This window comes from Chelonia mydas, chromosome 21 (assembly GCF_015237465.2).
Source record: "Chelonia mydas isolate rCheMyd1 chromosome 21, rCheMyd1.pri.v2, whole genome shotgun sequence".
Lineage (NCBI taxonomy): Eukaryota > Metazoa > Chordata > Testudines > Cheloniidae > Chelonia > Chelonia mydas.
Window position 1 is genome coordinate 15851119 of NC_051261.2, and position 21574 is coordinate 15872692.

General features: G+C 51.8%; 1 protein-coding gene across 1 annotated transcript in view; it reads left to right on the forward strand.

The window, feature by feature from the left end:
* The first annotated feature begins 2538 nt into the window (after positions 1-2538).
* TNNI1 (troponin I1, slow skeletal type) overlaps positions 2539-21574 on the forward strand; it is a 35883-nt gene continuing 16847 nt past the window's right edge. The window contains 1 exon segment of the mRNA XM_037884942.2: positions 2539-3706. Coding sequence (XP_037740870.2) covers positions 3595-3706 — 112 coding nt within the window. The 5' untranslated portion in view covers positions 2539-3594.

The window sequence follows — 21574 nt, forward strand, 5'->3', positions numbered from 1 at the left end:
GCTCCTGGCAGACACGTTGTTTATGGGCTGAGCAGTGGCAGCGGGAAGGACGTGGAGCGCGGTATTGGCAGGTACGAACATGGACCAAGGGGCCAGCTCCTTATCAAAGGCAGGTTCCTCTGGAATGCGACACAGACCCACAGAGGGGTCACTCCCCCAAAGGGGAAGTGGGGGTGGGTGAGACTATCTGCACCAGCACCACAGGGGACAGGGGCTCTGTGAACGTCCGGAGTGAAGCCAAGGCTTGCGCTGCCCCCCTGTGAGCTGCAACGGGACCAAGGTGTGAGGCAACACTCCTGCCTCCTGCGGGCTCTCCTTGCTCCTCCCCCGTGGCTGGGATGGGCCTGAATCACTCAGCCCTGGAAGGAGATGGAGGTCCACGCTCTCAGCTATTTCGAAAACCAGCGAGTGTGTGGGTGAAACACGGGCATTTCCACATCCCGTCTGCTGGTCCCTAAGGATGTGGTCGGTGCAGAGCATGGCACAGCTGGGGTCAGCTCCTCTTGGTATCCGCTACTGGGGGCGGTTCCTAGCCCCCCGGGGTCCCTGTAAACTCTCTGCCAGCCGGTGATGGGGCAGACCCAGGGGCCTCCCATCAGGAGCTCAGGGTCACCCCATGTGCGTGTATCTGGGTACGTCCTGCACATTCTGTAGCTGGGACTCCGAACCAGACCCCACCGTGGCTTCCTCAGAGCTGCCAGCCCCTCTGCAGCACCTCAGTGGAACCGCCATAGGCCTGAGCCGGTGATAGGTGTTCTCCCCAGCAGAGGCCAGTGACATACATGCGCATAAGCCAAGTCGGGCACACGCTTCCCGGGCGGGGACAGGTCGCTCTCTGCATGCAGCCTGTTTTCTTGCTGTCGGTGTGGAGAGCTAGCAGAAGGGAGGAAACACATGCAGTATGTTGCCAGCTCTCACGATTTTTTTTGCCAGTATTTCGATATTTAGCGTTTTTACTAAAGCCCCAGCTCCCGGAGTCATGGGAGTGAGTGAGGACCTTGGCTCGCATTTAACAACAAAGCGTCCAGTCCTGGTTGCAGAGGGCAAGCCATAAAGCATGACCCAGGAGGCAAAGAAACAGAACCCAATGTTTTTACAAACTCTCCTGATTTTTAAGCCAGGCTGGTATTTCGGGGCCTGACTCGGGAGTTGTGAGTGCTTGGGGCCGACATGCTGCAGGCGTCACACTCCACAGGGGTGTGAATTCCCACATGCTCCGCAACAGCTGGAGGGCAAACGCTTTATTTGTGTCTTCACCTCCAGCGTGGGACAACACCCTGTAACAACACGACAAGCACCTCCCCACCCCTGGTCAGGAAGCAGGGCCTGATGCAGAGCCAGCCTGGGGCAACCTAACAAGCACAGCCGGCCTGTAGCAGGCTGCCTGATCGGCTCCCCCACCGGCTTGGTCTGAGGAGTCAGCAGACTGGCTCCTAAGCCCAGCAGCCGCAGAAGTTCATTTGTGCTCAAAGCATTTGCCCACGGTTGCAATAGCTCCCACGACTGTTGCCCCCCAGCCCTGCTCCCGCCTTGTCTCACTCCTGACCCTCAGCTCCGATTCCTGACTCTGGCTCTGACCTTTGGCATCTGGCCACTGACTCCTGCTCTAACTGCTAGCTGTGACTGTCACTTCAATCTCTCTGGTCACGTGATTACAGACATGAAAGTTGCGATATTACAACAGAAAAACTTCAAATCCAGAGTCCAGCGAGAGACTGCTGAATTGGAATTCATTTGCAAATTGGATACAATTAACTTAGGCTTGAATAGAGACTGGAAGCGGCTAAGTCATTATGCAAGCTAACCTATTTCCCCTTGTTTTCCTAACCCCTCCCCTCCTCAGACATTCTTATTAAACCAATTTATTTGAGCATAAGCTTTCGTGAGCTACAGCTCACTTCATCGGATGCATACTGTGGAAAGTGTAGAAGATCTTTTTATATACACAAAGCATGAAAAAATACCTCCCCCCACCCCACTCTCCTGCTGGTAATAGCTTATCTAAAGTGATCACTCTCCTTACAATGTGTATGATAATCAAGGTGGGCCATTTCCAGCACAAATCCAGGTCTCCCCCCCCCCCAAACCTACTCTCCTGTTGGTAATAGCTTATCTAAAGTGATCACTCTCCTTACAAAGTGTATGATAATCAAGGTGGGCCATTTCCAGCACAAATCCAGGGTTTAACAAGAATGTGCGGGGGCGGGGGAATAGGAAAAAACAAGGGGAAATAGGTTACCTTGCATAATGACTTAGCCTACCTTGATTATCATACACATTGTAAGGAGAGTGGTCACTTTAGATAAGCTATTACCAGCAGGAGAGTGGGTTTGTGTGTGGGGGGGGGGGGGGTGAGAAAACCTGGATTTGTGCTGGAAATGGCCCAGCTTGATTATCATACACATTGTAAGGAGAGTGGTCACTTTAGATAAGCTATTACCAGCAGGAGAGTGGGTTGGGGGGAGGAATTTTTTCATGCTTTGTGTGTATAAAAAGATCTTCTACACTTTCCACAGTATGCATCCGATGAAGTGAGCTGTAGCTCACGAAAGCTTATGCTCAGATAAATTGGTTAGTCTCTAAGGTGCCACAAGTCCTCCTTTTCTTTTTGTGAATACAGACTAACACGGCTGTTACTCTGAAACCTGTCCAAGTCCCGGTCTCTTATAGCCCCAACACAAGTACCCAGCTATACAGACAGGGAAAGCACAGCTGGAAAAGCAATCCCCACCCACGCAAAGCCCCCCATTCACACTAATGCCCCACAATCCCCTGCACTTGGGATCTGACTCCTGGCCATTCCGTGATTCTGTAAAGCTGAAGGGGCCTTTCTTACCTCCCCGCCCAGTCGGCCTGTGAACAGACTTCAGGTCTCAGCTGCAGCGTCTGGCTAAACCCACTCCACAAAGCCGCATTTGCTAGAGAGATTCTCCCTAGCAGGAGTGGCTCAGGCAGGGCCCCACACTAGCTGCCCCTGTCTCTGCTGTTCTCTCTTCAGGGAGCTGTGCCGGGAGCTGGAAAGAGGCTGATGTGCAGATGGGCAGCCATTGCCACGAACAAGTGAAAAAGACAAATGGGTGATAAAAGGGATCATTAAGGAAAGGAGCGAAGTGATGGGTGTAGGCCACTCTGCTGGGTGTACCATAATCCTGGCCTGCCCTGAGACACCCACCCACCCCGACGCATTTCTGCTGCTGCTCCTCCAGCTTGACCTCCCAGACCCACTCTGCCCTCTTGCTATTCCTATTGTGGAGTCTCTCCTGAGCAGAGACCAGATGCTGCAAAAACAGGAGGTTTGCTGGATGTGGATAGACCCCAGACATATTTCTTGGTGGGGCTGACCCAGGAGAGGAGTGGTTAATACCCCAGCATGCTCTGGAGCGCATTGGACGTGGGTGAGAGGTTGAGATCATTTTACTTTCTGCCTCTGAGGGCTGAATTTTAATATACAGTTTCAGAGAGAAAGGTCACCAAGAGTCTGCAATGAGCACGCAGCAAGGACGTCCCAGCCAGGCTCCTGCTGACCACGCACAGGGGAGGGGCCCGCTCCAGCCACACCAGCCCCTTATACTGGGCTAGACCGGGATCAGCCTCATGAATCCTGTGAGTAAACCCACACCGCACGCAGGGAAACCTCACACCGAACTCTGCCCCCAAACAGGGGCACCACACAAACACACACACAAGCCCCAGCTCCTGGAGTCAGGTGAGTCAGTGAGATTCTTAGCTTGTGGAAGGGGACTGTTGCCCCCTTACTAACACTCAGTGGGGGTGTTTTGGTTGGCTAGCTCCCAGTACTAAAAGGGGAAGGGTCTATGGGAAACCAGGACCTGAGACTGATAGTCCCCAGGAACAATGGGGAGAGGCCAATGCTCCAGGTCAGCCTGAATGACAGGGCGGCCAGGCTAAACAGAGAGTCAGGAGGCCAGGGAGGTCCTGTGGGGCCGAGCTAAGGAGAAAGCAGGGGCCCAAGGTGAGCTGGGGAGCAGAGCTGGGCCAGATCCAGAGGGACCAGAAAAGCAGCCCAGAGAGAGCAGACCCTGTCCTGGGAGCGGAGCTGCAGCCCCAAAGCCAGAGGCACAGCCCAGAGAGAGCAGACTTGCCCTGGGAGCAGAGCTGCAGCAACCAGAGCCAGAGGGGCCAGAAAAGCAGCCCAGGAAGCAGGTCAGCGCTGGGATCAGAGTCACAGAAGCAGCCTGCAGAGCAGACCTGTCCTGGGAGCAGAGCTGCAGCAGGCAGAGCCAGAGGGGCCAGAGCAGCAGCCCAGGGAGCTGGAGGCAGAGCAGCAGCAGCAGCCGTGCAGAGACCGAGTGGTGGAGCTGGGGCTGGAGCAGTCCGGAGCTGGGTGCGGTGAGCAGCTGGGGAGAGCGAGGGGAACCCTGGGCAGTGGGCCCAGCCCAGGGAGATGCCTCAGTCAAGGGGCTCTGCAGGCCAGGCTTGCATCGTAACCCCGACAGGGCGGGGGCGACACTGGGAAGAAGGGTCCCACCACTTAGAGCCTGAGAGTGTGTGGCCACCACCAGAGCGAGTGTCCAACCCGCAGCATCCCTGCAGCACAGCCAGGGCCTGAGCAGGGGCCTGGGACTTGCAAGGAACAGACTGTGAACTGCCCTGACATTCCAGAGACACTGTTTGCGATGTTCCCAGCCACAGAGCGGGGTGATGTGTTTCCTTTAACCTTTCCCATTTTTCCTTATTCTTTTTAAAATTAATTGTTGATGAAATAACTTGCATTTGCTTTAACTTGTATGTAACGGTCAGTGGGTCAGAGAAGTGCCCAGTGCAGAGAGAGTACCCCGGAGTGGGGACACCCTAGCCCCTGTCCTAGGTGACCACAGCAGGGTTGGGGGTTGAGCCCCCCAGGAATCCTGGGCCCAGCCTTGTTGGGGTTACGAGGACTCTGCCAGACAGGAGAGGGGAAGGGGAGTCCTCAAGGGCAGGGAGGCCTCTGGGTAAAGGAAGTGGGAGCGAGGACTCAGATCCTTTCGCTAGCCCACTTCACCGGGGTTGTGCAGAAGCCAGGAAAGTTCCCCACAAGAGCGGGGCTGTTCCCCCGCTTACACTTGCATTTAAAAAAACCAAGTGAGTTCCCCACTGTGGTGGTTGTGAAGAAAAGCTGGATACGTGACCGAGTGGGACCACATCCTAAAGGATCCAATACCAGAAGGCAAAGAAAAAGAGCCCCAAAGATGATGTTAAAAATCTCGTGATTTTTAAACCTGTCTTGTGATTTTTGATGCTTGGGCTGGCAATAATGAGGAAGCTCAGAAGCAGCCAGAAAAGCAAAGAAAACACTCACTAGAACTTTTTCTAACCTCATCCACTTTTCACTGGTTAATTCCACTGCGGGGTTTGATGTAGCCGCCAAGCCAACAAGGAAGCGAAGCCTTAGAGGAGGCAAAGAGCTACTGAAAGATTAATCCAGGGATCACAAAAGGAGGCAGGGCTGTATCTGTTCAGTGATCGGCAGAGAGATAGTTTGCAACACTGACGTTCAAAACGTCGTCGGTAGGTTTCAGAGTGAAAAGCCACAGTGATGCACAAAGACAAATTACGCTTGTTTTAGCCCCAGTAGAACTGCAGTGATATAAAGCCAGTGTGAGAGACATCAGCAACAGGCCTGGGGTTCCTTGCAGACATGGGCAGACATCACTGCATCAGTGCCATGACTGATAGTTTTCTTTGCAGAATCTTTGGACCTGAGTCTCCTCTCATGCTGGTGTAGACCAGGAGTAACGAGTGGCTCAGTCCCACTCCTGGGGTCATAGGAACAGCAGCCTAATTCTGTCCAAACCCGGCAGGAGGCTCCTTCCCCAGGTGCCGTCCCTGGACCCCTGAATTCTGCCCCCTATGCTCCAAAACGAGCTCCCTGTGCTGGGGTGTACAACCCCCACCCCGGTACTGAGAGGGTTAAGGGGAGCTGGAGAGCTCAGTTAGGGCATCTGGAGGCGCAGAGAAGGGGTGTGGGCTCAGTGAAGGACAAGACCCAGCTCGGGGGACTGGGGACGTGGCAAGGCTTGCAGAGTGGAGTGAGTTGGAGTGGTTGGCCTGGACAAGCACAGGGAGCCAGCCGCAGGGGTTTGCATTCCAGGGTGGGAATGGGCTGGGGGCAGCCTCCAGGGAGAAGCCCTGGGAGTGGCTACTCCAATGGTGAGAGGAGGCCAGGAGGAGCAGAAAAGGGTGGATTGCTCACCAGCATTGGAGTGGACGCTGACTGTGGTAGGATGCTGAGACCCCAGAAGGGGTGGGGCACTCATGTGTGCTACAGCATCAAGTGGCTGGAGACTGCTGGAGTCCAGAGGGCAGAGGGCTGCCATGCTAGGTCTCACCACAAGGAGGCACCCTAGGACGATGGGGTTCATGTTCTGGACTAAGGACAGAGGCAGATCTGACTGAGCCTGGCTCGGCCCAGGAGAGAGCACAGGCGGGATCCTCAGCTGGCCCCTTTACCCCGGCTGAGCATCTGGGCCCAGGCCTGGTTTGGAAGCCCTGCGGACACAGGGTGGGGAGGCTCTCGCTGGGGCCTTCTGGGATTCTGTCTAAGGAAAACATGAATAAACTTTTGCTCTCTCCCTCCCCCGTCCCCTTCCTCTGCCCTGCGGGAACCTTTCCCGGAGTCAGCTGCCCGGCTGTAAAACTCTCACCCACGCAGACAGCTGCGCCCCAGCACGGAGCCACCGTGGGCTTAACCCTTTCCGGGATAGGATGGAAGGAAGGAAGGAAAAACCACATGGACAAATAAGGGACAAGGCTTTATTTTAAGGGACGTTCCAGGGACACACCATTTCCCTTGGCATAGCATGCATTTTTCTCTTAAACGCACACTTCTGCTGCCCTCAAGTATACTGTGCAATGATCATAAGCCTCAACTGAATGTTTAAAGTGGTACTGATCAGTTACATCTTAAATCCAGGGCCCCTGGTCACCCTCTGGCACAAATCAATGAAAGAAGGGACTCCCCTTTACAACAAGGGCCGGGTGGTCACGCTATCCCTGGGTGCTGCTGGCTGCAGAGGGAGGATCTGGATGGGGGAGGTTGGTCCCTTCTCTGTTCCAGGGACCTGCTGCACCCAGGCTGTGCTCCCGGGCCCTGCGCTAGTCGAATGCCAGGGATGGGGTGAGGGGCTCAGTGCGCTGGAGCTTTGCCTGGAGTTCAGAGCTGATGCTGGTCTGGGTCAGGGACGTGGTGTGCAGAGCGCAAGCTGAGAGCAAATTGCCTGAACAAATGTCCCGGCAGCTCCTGCTGCGGCTGCTGCCCTTGCCCAGGGCGTGGGCTCTCGGCAGCTGCATCCAGACAGGAAGTTTGGTTTTCCTTTGGCAGGGAGGGGAAATCTCCCCTGTTAACCCCTTACAAGCCTTTGCGCCTGCTGCAGCCTGCTCTGTGCATATCTGCAGGCTCAGGTGGGGCCTGTTGTTCTGGAGCTGCCCAGGGTATGACAGTAACCCAGAGGGGGTAAATTCCCTTCCCCCTCCTCCCCGCTCCCCCTGGGATGTGGCTGGTCAGGAGCCTGGTGAGGGGCTATGGTGGAGTCTCTGGCCTGGAGGCTGCTGGCTCAGATCAAGGTTGTGCTGGCTGGCAGCAGAGCCAGCGTCGTCCCCGTGAGAGTCCTGGTAGGTGCTTGTGGAAAGGCAGCTTCGGAGCAGGACTTTTGTCTAGGTCCCATGGACGAGTGTCCACACCGATTTCCCCCCGGCCCATGCTGGCAGGCACAGCACAGAGACCAAGGATTGAATGGGTCATGGATACCATGCCCCCCAGCTCCTGGGCCATGGGCAGGAGGGATCACGGGGACCGGAGCTAGCCCAAGTTGCCCCTGTTCTGTAGCTAAGCAGCGCCCAGCCCTGTGTCTCTGGGGCCTCTTGCCAGCGCTGAAGTGACCCTCAGAGATGGAAAGATGGCGGCTGGGTGGCGTTCAAAGGGGAGGCCCTGAATCTGTCTCCCACTGGGCCTTGCAAGGCGCTGCCCGCGGCACAGGGGCCATAGCCCCCTGCCCTTCCTGCACACGCAGCATCTCCCCAGCAAAAATCTCTGCTAGCTGGAGAAGACAGCAGAAAGTGGATACCAGCGCGGAAAGCTGCACAGGCCCTCAGCTGGGCAGTGCCTGGAGGCAATCTCAGCTCACGCAACTAGGCAAGTTATTCCCGTTCCTGCCCTGCTGCAGGGGGTGGGCTCCAGCTGTGAGGGGCACTCGGTGGCATGGCATGCCCCGGCCATCCCTGTGGAACCCAGGCCAGGATTTAGGGACACCTGATGCGGTGCCAGGGAGAGAACCACCGGGCCTGGCTGTGTCCAGCTGCCTCGGGCACGAATCCCCTCCGGGCACGGTGAAGTCTTGCCCATGCCTGCTGTGCAAGGGAGAGGGCAGCAGGGCCAAGCCTTGGGGGGGTGGCAAGCCCTGCTGCCGGGAGTGGGGTGATAGTCTGACGCCTCTGACATTCGGCATGCGTGGGCTCGGCTCTCGGGAATGAGTTGGAAGGTGCCCTCTGGTGGCCGATGGAAAACCTGCATGCTTTAAGGAAGGGCTTCATCTTTTATTTGCAAAGCAGCCAAAATTGTGGCAAAAGCACGGGCCTACGCCTCAAAGCCCTCACACTGGGCACCAGAACGGGGCGCGGAGAAGCTGGGGCACGGAGGGAGGAGGAAACTCAAAATTATCAGGGGAAACCTTCCTGGCAGTGTGATCTCTGCCGTAGGCCATGGGATAGTCTCCCAAGGGAAGGGGCTAGAAGACACCCCAAAGATTGGGACTTTGAAAAGGAGACTGGACAAAATATGCAGTAAGGCTCAGCCCTGCATTGGCTTTTTCTCCTGGAACTTCCATACTTCCATCGCACTATGCTGGGTGTAGAAGTTCTGGATGGGACTAAAGACTTGGTGCCTGGATCCCTTTGCACTGGGCTGGTGAATTAGTGCGCTGCCCTGGTGTGCACCTCCTACTGGACCAAGAGCGCAGATCCTGCTGGTAGAAGAGCTGTTTGCAGGTGCCCTTGCATTTAGCTGAACCCTGGCTCTCAGGGATTGAATGCATCCCCGCTGTATTGTGAGCCTGCGTTCTAACACTGCGGTCTGGCGGTGTGGATCCCAGTGTGCTTGGACTGTGAATGTCTGGCATGCAGCTGCGACTCTATTTGTCTCATTGTGCTGGTAGTGCTAGTTCCCTGGCATAATGATGACGTGATGCAAGGAATATGAATCCTGAAAATAGTGCCCGGGTGTGAAGGCCACTGCGGGTTGCTCATGTGAATCCTCCATTTTTGTATGCGGTGTTGTAACCCTGTTGGTCCCAGGATGTTAGAGAGACAAGGTGGGGGAGGTGAGATCTTTTATTGGACCAGCTTCTGTTGGTGAGTGAGACATGCTCTGGAGCTTTCACAGAGGTCGCCTTCCGGAGGAAGAGCTCTGTGTAAGCTCAAGAAAAGATATTACCTCCCCCACCTTGCCTCTCTAATGTGAATCCTGGCATTACGGCCCTGTTGGGTGCATCCTAATCTACAGAGAGCATGAATCTTGGCCACTAGATGCTAGTAGCCTGCTGTTTAGATCTTACTCCATTCTGAGCCCGGGAGTTTTAATCTTGGCATGTATATCCTGATGCCAATCCATGAAGACAGTGGAGTTTGGCACTAGGCTGAACACAGTGCTGGCCTTATGGGTGGGCGCTGTGGTCAAGAGGCAAGGAGCTGGGTCTGGGGTGCAAGACCATGGAAGGGAGCTCGGGGAAAGGCAGGGGAGGCAATGGGGGTCAGAGGAGCCAGAATACAAGTTGGTCCGGGGCACCATTTTCCCTAAGGCTGGCCCTGATCCTAAATAATTGTGTAACTGCATGACCGTATCCCACCTGTGTAAATGTATTCCGTGACAGGAAAAGTAAAGCAACCCCAATGCAGGCTACACGAGTGATTTCCTGATTCAACGAACACATTTACAATTTGGTTTTGAGTATACCTAAAAAATAATGGGTAAACAGGGAGAAGAAGCTGCTGGACCACCTGTTAAGCAGCAAAAGCTGACACAGTCAAAACTGAATTTTGGTATGTCACGATCGTGGCAACGCAAGCTTCGACGTGAGCTGCTCGACATTGACCACATGTTCAGTGGGTGACAATGCGGCTGGTCAGTCCACCCTAACACGGCCCACGTCAGCTCCACGAGATTTTCAGGGTGCACCTCTCAAGGAGAGCAGGATAGAATGTACTGAAGTGTGCAGTGTTATTGCCGACTTCGGTAAGGGGACTCAACTGATAGTCCCTAAAAAAGATACCGTTAGCGAATACGGGAAAGAAGAAAAGGCTTGAGAAGGTCATTTTAATTTTCTGGGGTACAAGAACCGAGAGTGGCAAAATTCGAATGAGAGCTTATCGCGTAGTCTGTCGTTTTGCAGTAGCAAAACTTCTTGTTACATTCCCTCAGTGTGGAGATGACGGATATGTGAGAGCTGGCGTACCTAACTGGAAAAACTCTCCTGCATAGTTTGATTTGCACGAAAAATTGCATTTTCACAGGGAGTGTTTGTTAAATGCAGTGCTTACTTGAAACAAGTACCTTTGCATGTCCAGCTTGTTCATCAAAACACCGCGGATCAGGAAAAGAACCAGCGATACCTTTTAGAACAATTGCGCTGTTTACAATGTCTTGTAAGGCAGGGTATCGCTGTTAGAGGTCACCCTGATGAAGAACGTAACTTCCGAAAGTTGGTCGAGCTAGTTTCGCAAAATAACCCCGAGTTACAAACCTTTATGGAGAATGGGAAGTATGCATCACGATATTATCAATGAACTAATCAAGGAAATGTACTGAGTATCTCAACAATCTTGTATCACAGATTAAGACTGCAGAAATCTACTCAATTATAATTGATGAAACACGAGAGGTAGCTGGATATGAGCAGTTCTCTTTTTCAGTATGGTGGGTGTCACAGGATTATGTTGTGCATGAAGACTTTATTGGAACATATGACTGCCCAAAAACAGATGCAGAATCAATCTTCTTGACAATAAAGGATATATTAGTATGTTGTGGATTGGATATAGATTGCATGAGAGGACAAATTTACGATGGTGCATCAGTCCTCCGGAGCCAAATGTTGGGCGTAGCTAAACATATCAAAGAGGTTAATCCAAAAGCTATTTCAGTTCATTGTATGAACCACAGTTTGACTCTTACTCTGCAGGAAGCTGGTAGCAAGTGTGCCATGAATCAAAGTGCTTTGAGCTTGCTTCATGATCTTCATGAAATTATTAATTCATCGCCAAAAAGTCTTGCCCTGTTTGAGAATATCTAAGAATCCGTCTCCTCCCAGTCTGGTGGTTTTCATTCGCTGAAGCCTCTCTGTTCCACTTGCTGGACAGCAAGAAGTCAGGAAATAGAAACAGTATTGAATGGTTATGAAGCTATCTATGACACTTTAGAGGAGCTAATTGCCGCTGGGGGTAACACAGAAACTGCAAAGAAAGCACCTGGACTTCAAGCTCTAATGACACACTTCGATCTGTTTCTTGGTCTCAGAGTATCTTTCAAGATTTTCTCAGCCACTGAAGAAGACATCACGTCAGAGACTGTTAATTTTACGGTTGCAGTGCTGCACATGCATCTGACCAGAAGGAGAGGGTCAGAAGAATTTCACACACTCTTTGAGGATGCACAGCAAACTGGAAGTGGACTAATAAAGGCACCTGCCATTCCCTGGAGATGAAGAGCACCACGTTGCTATGATGGTGGAATAGAACCTCATCAGTGGACAACTCTTGAGGACTACTTTAGAAGGCAGTTCTTTGAACTGATTGGCTTGCTCAGCACGCTAATTAACCGGAGGTTTGACCAGCACACTTTATTTCTTACGAGCATCAAAAAAATGCTCCTCATTGCTATCAGTGGTCAGCCATGTAATCAAATGCCACAAAAGGCTATGGATACATACTCTGGTGACCTTGCATTTGACAGACATTTAATACAGCTTTCAATGCTGCCAGATCTTTTGAAAACTCACAATAAATAATCAACGTGCATCAGAAAGCTGACAAAAATTGGCCCCATAATAGAAATCTTGACTGAAAGACCAAAGATGCGCTCTCTGTTTTCACAAGTCAATATCCTTTTATGGATGTACCTCACTGTCCCAGTGTCTGCTGCTACTGGTTGGTGCAGCTTTTCTTGCCTCCAACGAGGCCTACGATCATCCACGGCTGAAAAGCGTCTAAACCATCTGCTCTTCCTCCACATTCATAAAAATCTGATGGAGTCTATGGACCTCAAAAATGTTTTATACAACTTTTGTTTTGCCAGTGACAGACCTAATCAGTATTTTGGAAATGTGAAAATCTAATGAAAATGATTCAATGAATAAAAAATAAAATGTCACAAAGTTTACATTTTTTGCTTAATAGAGATCGTATTGCTTCGATCTGCTACGGCCTGCTGATGGTGTTTGTTAGGGTTTCTAAACATACCTTTTTTATTTTAGTTTTTATAAAACATTAGAAAAAATCATTTTATGTGGCAGCTGTCAGATGGGGACACGTTTACCTCCCTTCAAACTGCTTTGTGGTTGTTATTTATTTTGCTGATGCCTTTTTCCAAGGAGATTTACAATTTAGGGTGACAATTGTTAAAATATGCATTGTATATAAACAAGGACAGTTCGATTGCAATGTTACAGAATGGCAAGTTACAGGCCAATCATAATAGTGCAGTATTAATAGTGGAGCGTATGCAGTAAAATGATAAATGCACGTGAAGGACAATATGTGAAGTGCAAAAATAAAATGCCGTTCCCATGTTTAGAACTAAAGTCTTCTCTTTTTTTTCCCATTTGTTCATGCTATAACGATACCTTACATAGTATAATGGGGCTACATTGTGTATTCTGTTTTATTTAGGTTACAGTTGTACTCTGGGATATTTAATTCGTATTTTCATTCCTCCGCCACTTTGGCCTTGCCCCCCCCCCCACTTTTATAAAGGTTCCGATGCCAGCTGTTGTCCCCTTTGCTTACTCCCACCCTGAGATTGCTTTCAGAGCACCCAAGAGCCAAAATTAGCCAGTGACAAAGGAGAGCTGCAATTCCCTCCTCCCCTCCCTCCCTCCCATCTGCGTGCTGACCCAGCCAGCAGAAGGAGAATCAGGAGCCAGACAAAAGGACTTGCTCTTCTTAGAGACATCATTTGTTCCAGTCTCAGATTTCCTCTGTTGAGTTCCAGGACGGGGAGTGAAGGCGGGGGATGAGAAGGAGTGATAAAAACAGCACCTAGTAGGAAGGCTTTTTTCCTAGAATAACAAAGGTGCATGAGCTTCGTTGTGGCCCATGTTACATATGGGGACACTGAGGCACAAGAAGGGGAAGTGATTTGCACCAGGTCACACAGGGAGCCAGTGGCGGAGCAGGGAAATGAACCCAGGAGTCCTGACTCCTAGTCCCTTACTGGAACCACTAGTGTCTGAATATGCCGTACTCCCAAAGCATTGCATCTGTCACAGAGCCCATCCTGACAAAGAATGTAGCAACAGCAGTGTTCTCAGAGCCTGCAGCAAAAAACACAACAGAGAGAGCCCTAGAGTAGCTAAAACAACGAGGGGTCCTTGTGGCACCTTAGAGACTAACACATTTATTTGGGCATAAGCTTTCGTGGGCTTTAACCCACTTCATCAGATGCATGGAGTGGAAAATACAGTAAGCAGGTATAAATACACAGCACATGAAAAGATGGGAGTTGCCTTACCAAGTGGGGGGTCAGTGGTAACGAGGCCAATTCAATTAGGGTGGATGTGGCCCATGCTCAACAGTTGACAAGAAGGTGTGAGTATCAACAGAGGGAAAATTATGTTTTGTCGTGACCCAGCCACTCCCAGTCTTTATTCAGGCCTAATTTGATGGTGTCAAGTTCGCAAATTCCAGTTCTGCAGTTTCACGTTGGAGCCTGTTTTTGTTGTTGTTGTTGAAGAATTGCCACTTTTAAGTCTGTTACTGAGTGTCCAGGGAGATTGAAGTGCTCTCCTACTGGTTTTTGAAAGCTTCTGCCCAGATAAATTTGGTAGTCTCTAAGGTGCCTCAAGGACACCTCGTTGTTTTTGCTGATACAGACTAACACGGCTACCACTCTGAAACCTAGAGTAGCTACTAGCCTAGGGCATAGGGCCCTGGGATGTAGGGAACAGGCTCCATCTCTGATCTGCAGCAGGCTCTCTGGATCTCACCCATGCCAGGTAATTCCCCTACCCACCAGGTTATTGGCTATCCCCAGGTAGGGCGCTCAGAACAGAAGTTCCATCAGAGACCTAAGAAACTTTCCCAACACCAGCTTTGTCAAAATCGCCACATTTCTGCTACGTTTCAGGGTTGAGGAAGTGGGATTTTCCAGCACAAAAATGTCTCCTTGAAAAATTCCCGACCGGCACCAGCACTCAGCACCGGAGCAGGGCTGGGCCTCTTTTCTGAGCAAAGGCAAAGTGCTACCTGGGGGCAGGCAGGTGTTGTGTTAACTGTACCTTTGTCAGTGGCTCACGCTGCGGGAGAGGACGGGGTGAGGATTCTAGGAAGCAGCTCAGAGGAGATCCCACACATGCGAGCTCTGTCACACTAGCAGTAAGGAAGGGATCTACTCAGCTAACGCCTAGTGATCCACCAACTGGGAATCTGTTGGGAAATGCTACGCAAGCTGGGGCTGCCCTGCAGCATAACTGGGTGCGAGTCCTTTGCAGAAGACCAAGGTCCCAGCTGGCCCCTGGCTGTGCCCACCCCCATCTGGCTTTTTTCCTTACACGTCACTGCCTTTAACTGGGAATTCCCTCCTCGCACCACTCTGCTGTGCCATAAATTGAGCTCCACTTTGGCTGCTGACTCCCCACCCCAGAGGTGGCTGCATCATGGTCCTGTATGTACATATGCTGGGAAAGGCTGTGGGTGGAAAGGCATTATGTCAGTCTCAGATTACTCATGATGCACAAGGCAAAGTGCTGTTGTACTGACACCTGAAGCCCCAGGAGATGAGGGACGAGGATGAGGGTTTTACTTTCTCCTAAGGGAAAACTGGTAAATTCGTCAAGCCATACGGGAATGCTCAGAGCCCAGCGGGAAGAGGTTAGGTCTGACTACAGCCCCACTGTGAGAACACATGTGTAAGGCTATTTGAAACATGCAAATTGGGGGTGATTACAGCATTTCCCGGGCAATGATTAGCTCCAGCCCGTGTCCACTGAATCGACATGGCCATTCCCACAGGGAATGCGGTATAATCCGCAAGTCCCTGCCTCCAAGGCACAAAGTGGAAGTTGATTCTAATCACAGGAAGTCATTAACAGCCCCTTAATTCACAGACACACACAGCCCTTGCCCCCACTGGGCCCTGTCTGACAGGGCGGTGAGATGTGGTGCAACCCTAGCCGGCTCCAGCCCCTTTGGGAGGAAAAGAGCATATTACAGGCCCCAGGAATGCCCCATACCATCTCTTAAGGCCTAATCCAGAGCGCACTGAAGTCAGTGAGAGCATTTCCACAGACTTCAATGGGCTTTGGGCTCTCTAGGGCAGGGACTGTGAGTCCCTCTGCACCTGTACAGCACCTGGCACAATGGGAGCCTGGAGCCTTCTGGGTGCAGCCGTCATGTTGTAAGGCTTTACCCCTCCCTCGATACCGGGGTGGGTGCGGTTTCAGAGAGAGGCAAGAGGCACAATCTGCAATAGCCAGTGGGAGTCCTCCCGGAAGCGCGGGGCCACATGATTTGCTGTTTCCCAGGATCCAGGCAGCCCCTGTACATGTGCAGTTACACCTGTGTTCGCACCAGTGATGACTGGTCCAAGAGTTGCTTTGGAAAGAATGTTCTTGGGTATCTTCCGCTTTGTCCACATCTCATTTATCCAATCAGAGTGCAGGAATGATGCCCTCCCCCTGAGGTGACCCATCAGGATGGAGTCATAGCAGGCTGGCTCAGCGGCCAAAGAAAGGGATAACAAATATTATCAGCAACAAACCATTCACCCAGCTCATTCACTCAGCTAGTGTAGCGAGTGCCTCCAGGCTTTGAAGGGTGACCTACCCTCATTTCTGAGCTGTTAGGACAGGCACACCTGTCTGGATGGGAGCTTGGTTCGTACCCCTCTCTAGGGAGATAGAAATGTCAGGTCATTACCAGACAGAGGAAACCACAGCCGTAGATCGGTGTCAGGCCCCTGGTGCCGCTCCGAATGAAAAGGCTTGCACAGCTGGACAGACACTGATGATGGTGCTAGAGAAATTTAATAACCATCTACAGAATCCCACTGCAGGGACAGAATTCGCTATCGGTGGGTGCCTATCCTCCATGGACTCTGGCGGTTTGCAGGGCCATTTCTATAGAGCCTGGTTGAACTTCTTTTTCCAGACTTAGTTCCACCTGTATGGTGTCAGCTCTTGGCATCCTTCTTCTCCATTCCCGTCTGTCTTGAAGCAGTTCCTCGGCTACTCTGCAGGTAACCAAATCCTTTGGTATGACACCCCTCCCCTCCATCTAGTGTTGGGTCTTCCCTCCAACCCTTCTCTTACCCTCCACTTCCAAGTGTAGCGCCCTGTTTCCTGTATATTCTTTCTTCTTGGAGCGCATCCATCAGAATGATGCAGGAGTCTGCGCAGTAGCACTCAAATGAGGGCACTACATGTTGCTGATTGAACTTCTATAGGACCCAGTTGGTTTCATCCCCGATTAATTCATCTCCAGGAGGCTGGAGACTGGGTAAAACATGGATGGTGTGTCCCCTCCTGAGCGAGGTTTCCCCACCACCACCTCCGGCTGAGAGGGGGGAGCCCACCTCCAGATTCTGGCAGTGCCCCCTCCCCCAGAGCTCATCCAGAATATCAGAGAGACAGCAGAGCCAGGTCCTACCCCTGAATGCTTGAAAGGGGGAATCGAGACTCCCCCAGGCCTCTGTGCCACATGGGAACTCTGAGCACAATGTGATCTCAGCCCTGCATTTGTTTGGCCCCTGAGAGGCCAGAGCCACACCTATCCCTTGGTGCCTGTCCCTACCCAGCATACCCATCCCATCCCACCCACACAGGGTGTTAAGATCCATCAGTGCAAAGCCCCCCTTTCTCGCCCCCACCCCCCCAGACAGACAGATAAACCCCACCTCATCTGTGTGCCATCCCATTTGCTGTCCCCTCCCCTCTCTTTCCCTCCCAGCCCTTCCCCTGATGGGTTGAGCAGGGGAGCCCACAGATTAGCGGGAGGGCGGGTAATTTTCCAGCCTGAGACCTTTTAGGGCAGAGACCGTTGTCTCTCGGGGGGACAGACCCACGTCCCTACAGCCAAGCAAGAGCCAGTGCAATCCCAGGGAATCAGATCCAGCCCTTCTCAGGCATCGCCGCTGGGTGGGGAACCTCAGATCTCAGCCGAGCTCAGCGTGGCTCTCCTGAGACTCCCTGCACTGAGGATGTGCTGAAATCCTCCCCGCACTGCTCTCGCCATGATGCTGCTCCACCAGTACCACTGAGAAGCCCACCAAGCTGCCAGCAATGGGAGTGCTATGGGCAGTCCCTGGTTTTATAATCCCCCTGCTCCAAGTGGCCCCTGGTCACTCTCTGCATGAGCACTCCCTCCCCCACTAGCATTTCCGGACTTCCGGGCCCGTGAGACCAACCAGGCGCTTGCGTGTCCTGGGGCTGGTCTTTGGACACCTGCCCAGCACGTGGCCTGGCGTGGCCACCAAAGCGCGAGACGCTGAGCACACCAATGGACGGGGCTTTCAAGGGCTCCTGAAGGAGTCAGGCACCCAAATGCCCAGTGAAATTCGACTAGCACCCAGCTATCCCTGAGGCTGCTCGGATAGTCCCAGCCTGACACAGGGCAGATGTGAGGCAGTGACTTAGCGGTATGAGGCTGGCTCTCCCATTTCCAGACCTCTGAGCCAACAAAGGGCTCATTTAACCGTCCCCACTGACCTTTACAAGGGTACCTCGGCTTCCCAAAGTGCCGGGACAGACTTAGAAACAACAGCTGAGCTTTTGTTGTCTGTAAAGATAGCCTCTTGGAGGGCATGCCTCCAATACGCCCATCATCCCCACCCCCAGGGCCCTGCTATTTTCACAGCCAGCTCCGAAATGTCAAGGGAGATTAGACAACACTCCCAAATGCCCCCCTTTTGTTAGAGGAGGCTCCTAGGTGAAGGTACCTCTCCAAAGAGGCAGAACGTGGGGTCCAGGCTCTCAGCCTGTTCACCGAGGGGTTCAGAGACCCAGTCGGCTGATTCATCTCCCACAGATAAGCAGCACAAAATCTACAGGCGAGAGATTGGGAGGAGAGACAGCGTGGGCCAAAGGGACGCAAACTTTTGGGTGATCATCTGAGCTCTATTCCTGAAGTAGAGACAGGCCCAGACCAAATCCCCACAGCCAAACAGCCCAAAGCACTGGGGTTTTCTGAGTCCAGACTGAGATCTGGATCTCAGGTTAACAGATTTCATACATTTCAAGGTCAGAAGGGACCATTGGGATCATCTAGTCTGCTCTGGATAGCACAGGCCAGAGAACTTCCCACAAATAATTCCTAGAGCAGAGCTTTTAGAAAAAAACATCCAATCTTGATTTTAAAATTGTAAGTGACGGAGAAACCCAGGATTCAGGCGGCTGCTAGGCATGGGCCAGAATGGTCACAAATCCCAGTTTCACCAATGTTGGACCAATGATGATTTGTCCAAAGAGTTGCTCTGGAAAGCACATTATGGGTTTGTCAACATCTCATTTGTCCAATCAGAGAGCAGAAGTGAGGTGACCAATCAGGATGGGCTCTTGGTACATTTGGCACAATGGTTAATTATTTAATTTGTTAAAAATGTACACTTTATTTCCAGCCTGAATTCGTCTAGCTTCAACTTCCAGCCACTGATAATGTTCGACTTTTCTCTGCTAGACTGAAGAGCCCATTATTAAATATTTGATCCCCATGTAGGTGCTTGTAGACTGTCATCATGTGACCCCTTAACCTTCTGTTAAACTAAAAAGATTGAGCTCCTTGACTCTTTATCACTCTAAGGCAGGTTTTCTCATCCTTTAATCATTCTTGCAGCTCTTCTCTGAACCCTCTCCAATTTATCAACATCCTTCTTGAATTGTGGGCACCAGAACTGGACAAAGGATCCCAGCAGCAGTTGCACCAATGCCAAATACAGAGGGAAAATAACCTCTCTCTTCCTACTTGAGATTTCCCTGTTTATTCCCTGATCATCCCAGCAATGCTCAGGAGCTAGAGACAGCCCAGAGAAGTGGGGTTCTCCAAGTCCAGATTGAGATCTGGATCTGAGTTTTACAGCTTCAACCTACCTGTCCTTCTTCTAGACCTTGGTATACTGGCCTAATCCATCTAGATCTCAGTATATGGGTCTAGCTAATGTAAGGGGCAAGAGTTTAGCGCCCAGGTAAGCACCAAAATAAGATTTGCTGAAGTGCTGAGTACCCAACGTGCACCCAATGTGCCAAACTTGGATAATCTGGACACTTATTTAGACACCTAAATGGAAGCCGAGTGCTTTGGAAAACCTGGTGCTATATTGCCTAGGCTAAAGAAGGCAGGATACTGGGCTAGATGGATCGATTAATCCATTCCACCCTGGCAAATCCTCTGAGTATGATTAGGGAGTGTGGTGAAAATAGGTGACAGGGCCCATAACTGGGTTGCTCTTATTCCTGTCTGGGGTGGGTGGGTCACCGTTGCTGACACAACCCTGAGCCTCCCTCTTGCTCTTAACACCAGCGTCTGAGACCGTGCATCACAGCCACCATCTTTCCGACTGAGCAACGTGCCCCACCACGCAGCCCCTTCACTGTCCAGTCCAGTCATAGGCCGAGTGTGCTGCCCCTACCAGCCCATTCCCTGCTCTGTGCCTCAGTTTCCCCAACTTTGTAAAATGGGGATTGTGGTACCGCCCCTCCTTTGTAAAGCACTCCAAAGTCCAGGAATGACAAGCTGAGCTCTGTTATTGTTATTATTATAGCAAGGAGTCTGGCCTTTTTCACATCCATCTCCCTTCTGCTGCAGATCAAAGCACATGCCCCTGCTTCGAGTCAGAGAAGTTAAGGGAGACAGGGAACCTGCTCACCACCCACAGAGTCATCTGTAAGAAGAGCCTGGTGAGGAACTTGGGATTGTGCCAGCAAATACAGCAATGACAGGACTGGGATCGTATCTTAAGAGAAATCCCATAATATTAATGATCCATGATCCATAACAGGCATGGTTTGTGTTGCCTCCCTCCAACATCCCCTCTGATCAGAGACTGTGATTAAGACACAGTCCAGACCAGATCTTTTGGCCTTATAAAGGTTTAACTGGGCCTGTTTTAAAGCACCCTGCTCCATAGCCACATGCAAAGGACTGGGATGGGGGCTAAGCAAATTTGTTGCATTGGGCCAAACTCTTTATGGAGGAGCTTTTGATAGGGGGCAACTGGGCAACCCACGGTGCCTTGCTGTGCCTTCAGCCACCCGCGCATGGTGCATAGAGGCCCCTCACAAACTGGGTGGGAAGGGTTTTGTTCTTTGGTGTTGGATCCCGTGTTTCGCAGGGGAACACTGGCAAGATCCTTGCCGTGTTTTCGGGAGCCTGGGGCCAGAGCTGCAGCACAGAGCCCGCTGCAGGGGGCAGCAGACAGCCACAACGCCCTCCAGGGAGCACTGAGATGGTTTCCACACGTTGGGGCAGGGGTTGAGTGAGACATTGGCGGGGGAGGGGGGGTCTCATGGGAAAGCTGAAACACGGCAACAACACACACAACTGTTCTCGGTGGTGGCAGATGACAGAACAAGAAGCAATGGTCTCAAGTTGCAGTGGGGGAGGTCCAGGTTGGATATTAGGAAACACTATTTCACTGGGAGGGTGGTGAAGCACTGGAATGGGTTCCCTAGGGAGGTGGTGGAATCTCCATCCTTAGAGGTTTTTAAGGCCCAGCTTGACAAAGCCCTGGCTGGGATGATTTAGTTGGTGTTGGTCCTGCTTTGAGCAGGGCGTTGGACTAGATGACCTCCTGAGGTCTCTTCCAACCCTAATCTTCCATCATTCTATGATTCTATTCTATGAACTGGGAACCGGAATGTCTGTGCCGAGCAGCCGGCCAGGGAAGGGCAAAATAAATGAGTTTCCTTTGCAGATCATCTGCCCGGGGGCTTTTCGTTTGCCACTGACCCACAAGAGAGCGGGATGGTCCTTTGACAAGGTGCCATTCGTTATGTTTGCCTCAGTGGAAGAGACAAGCTCTAGGCCATTTCGGCTTCCAGAACAATTGACCAGAATGGTGAAGATGGTTGGCTCCAGGATGGATGTATTAGGATGGAAGGCCAACGAATTATGGAGCATGTCTCTCAAGGAACGTTGCTGCACGGCCGGTGATCAAGTGGGTGCTAACAGCTTTGGAGGCATGATCAAGTCACTGATGGTAGACTGGACATCCAGCCAGACCACCTAGGACCTAGCTAGAGATCAACCCAGGTGGCGCTCGCTCTGCAAGGAGGCTTCGTCCCTTTTGGATTTGCTGCGATGATGATGCCCTGGCCTTGGTGATCCAAAGTCAGTCTGCATAAAGAAACCCTAGACAGCAAATCTCTGTTATCTCTCC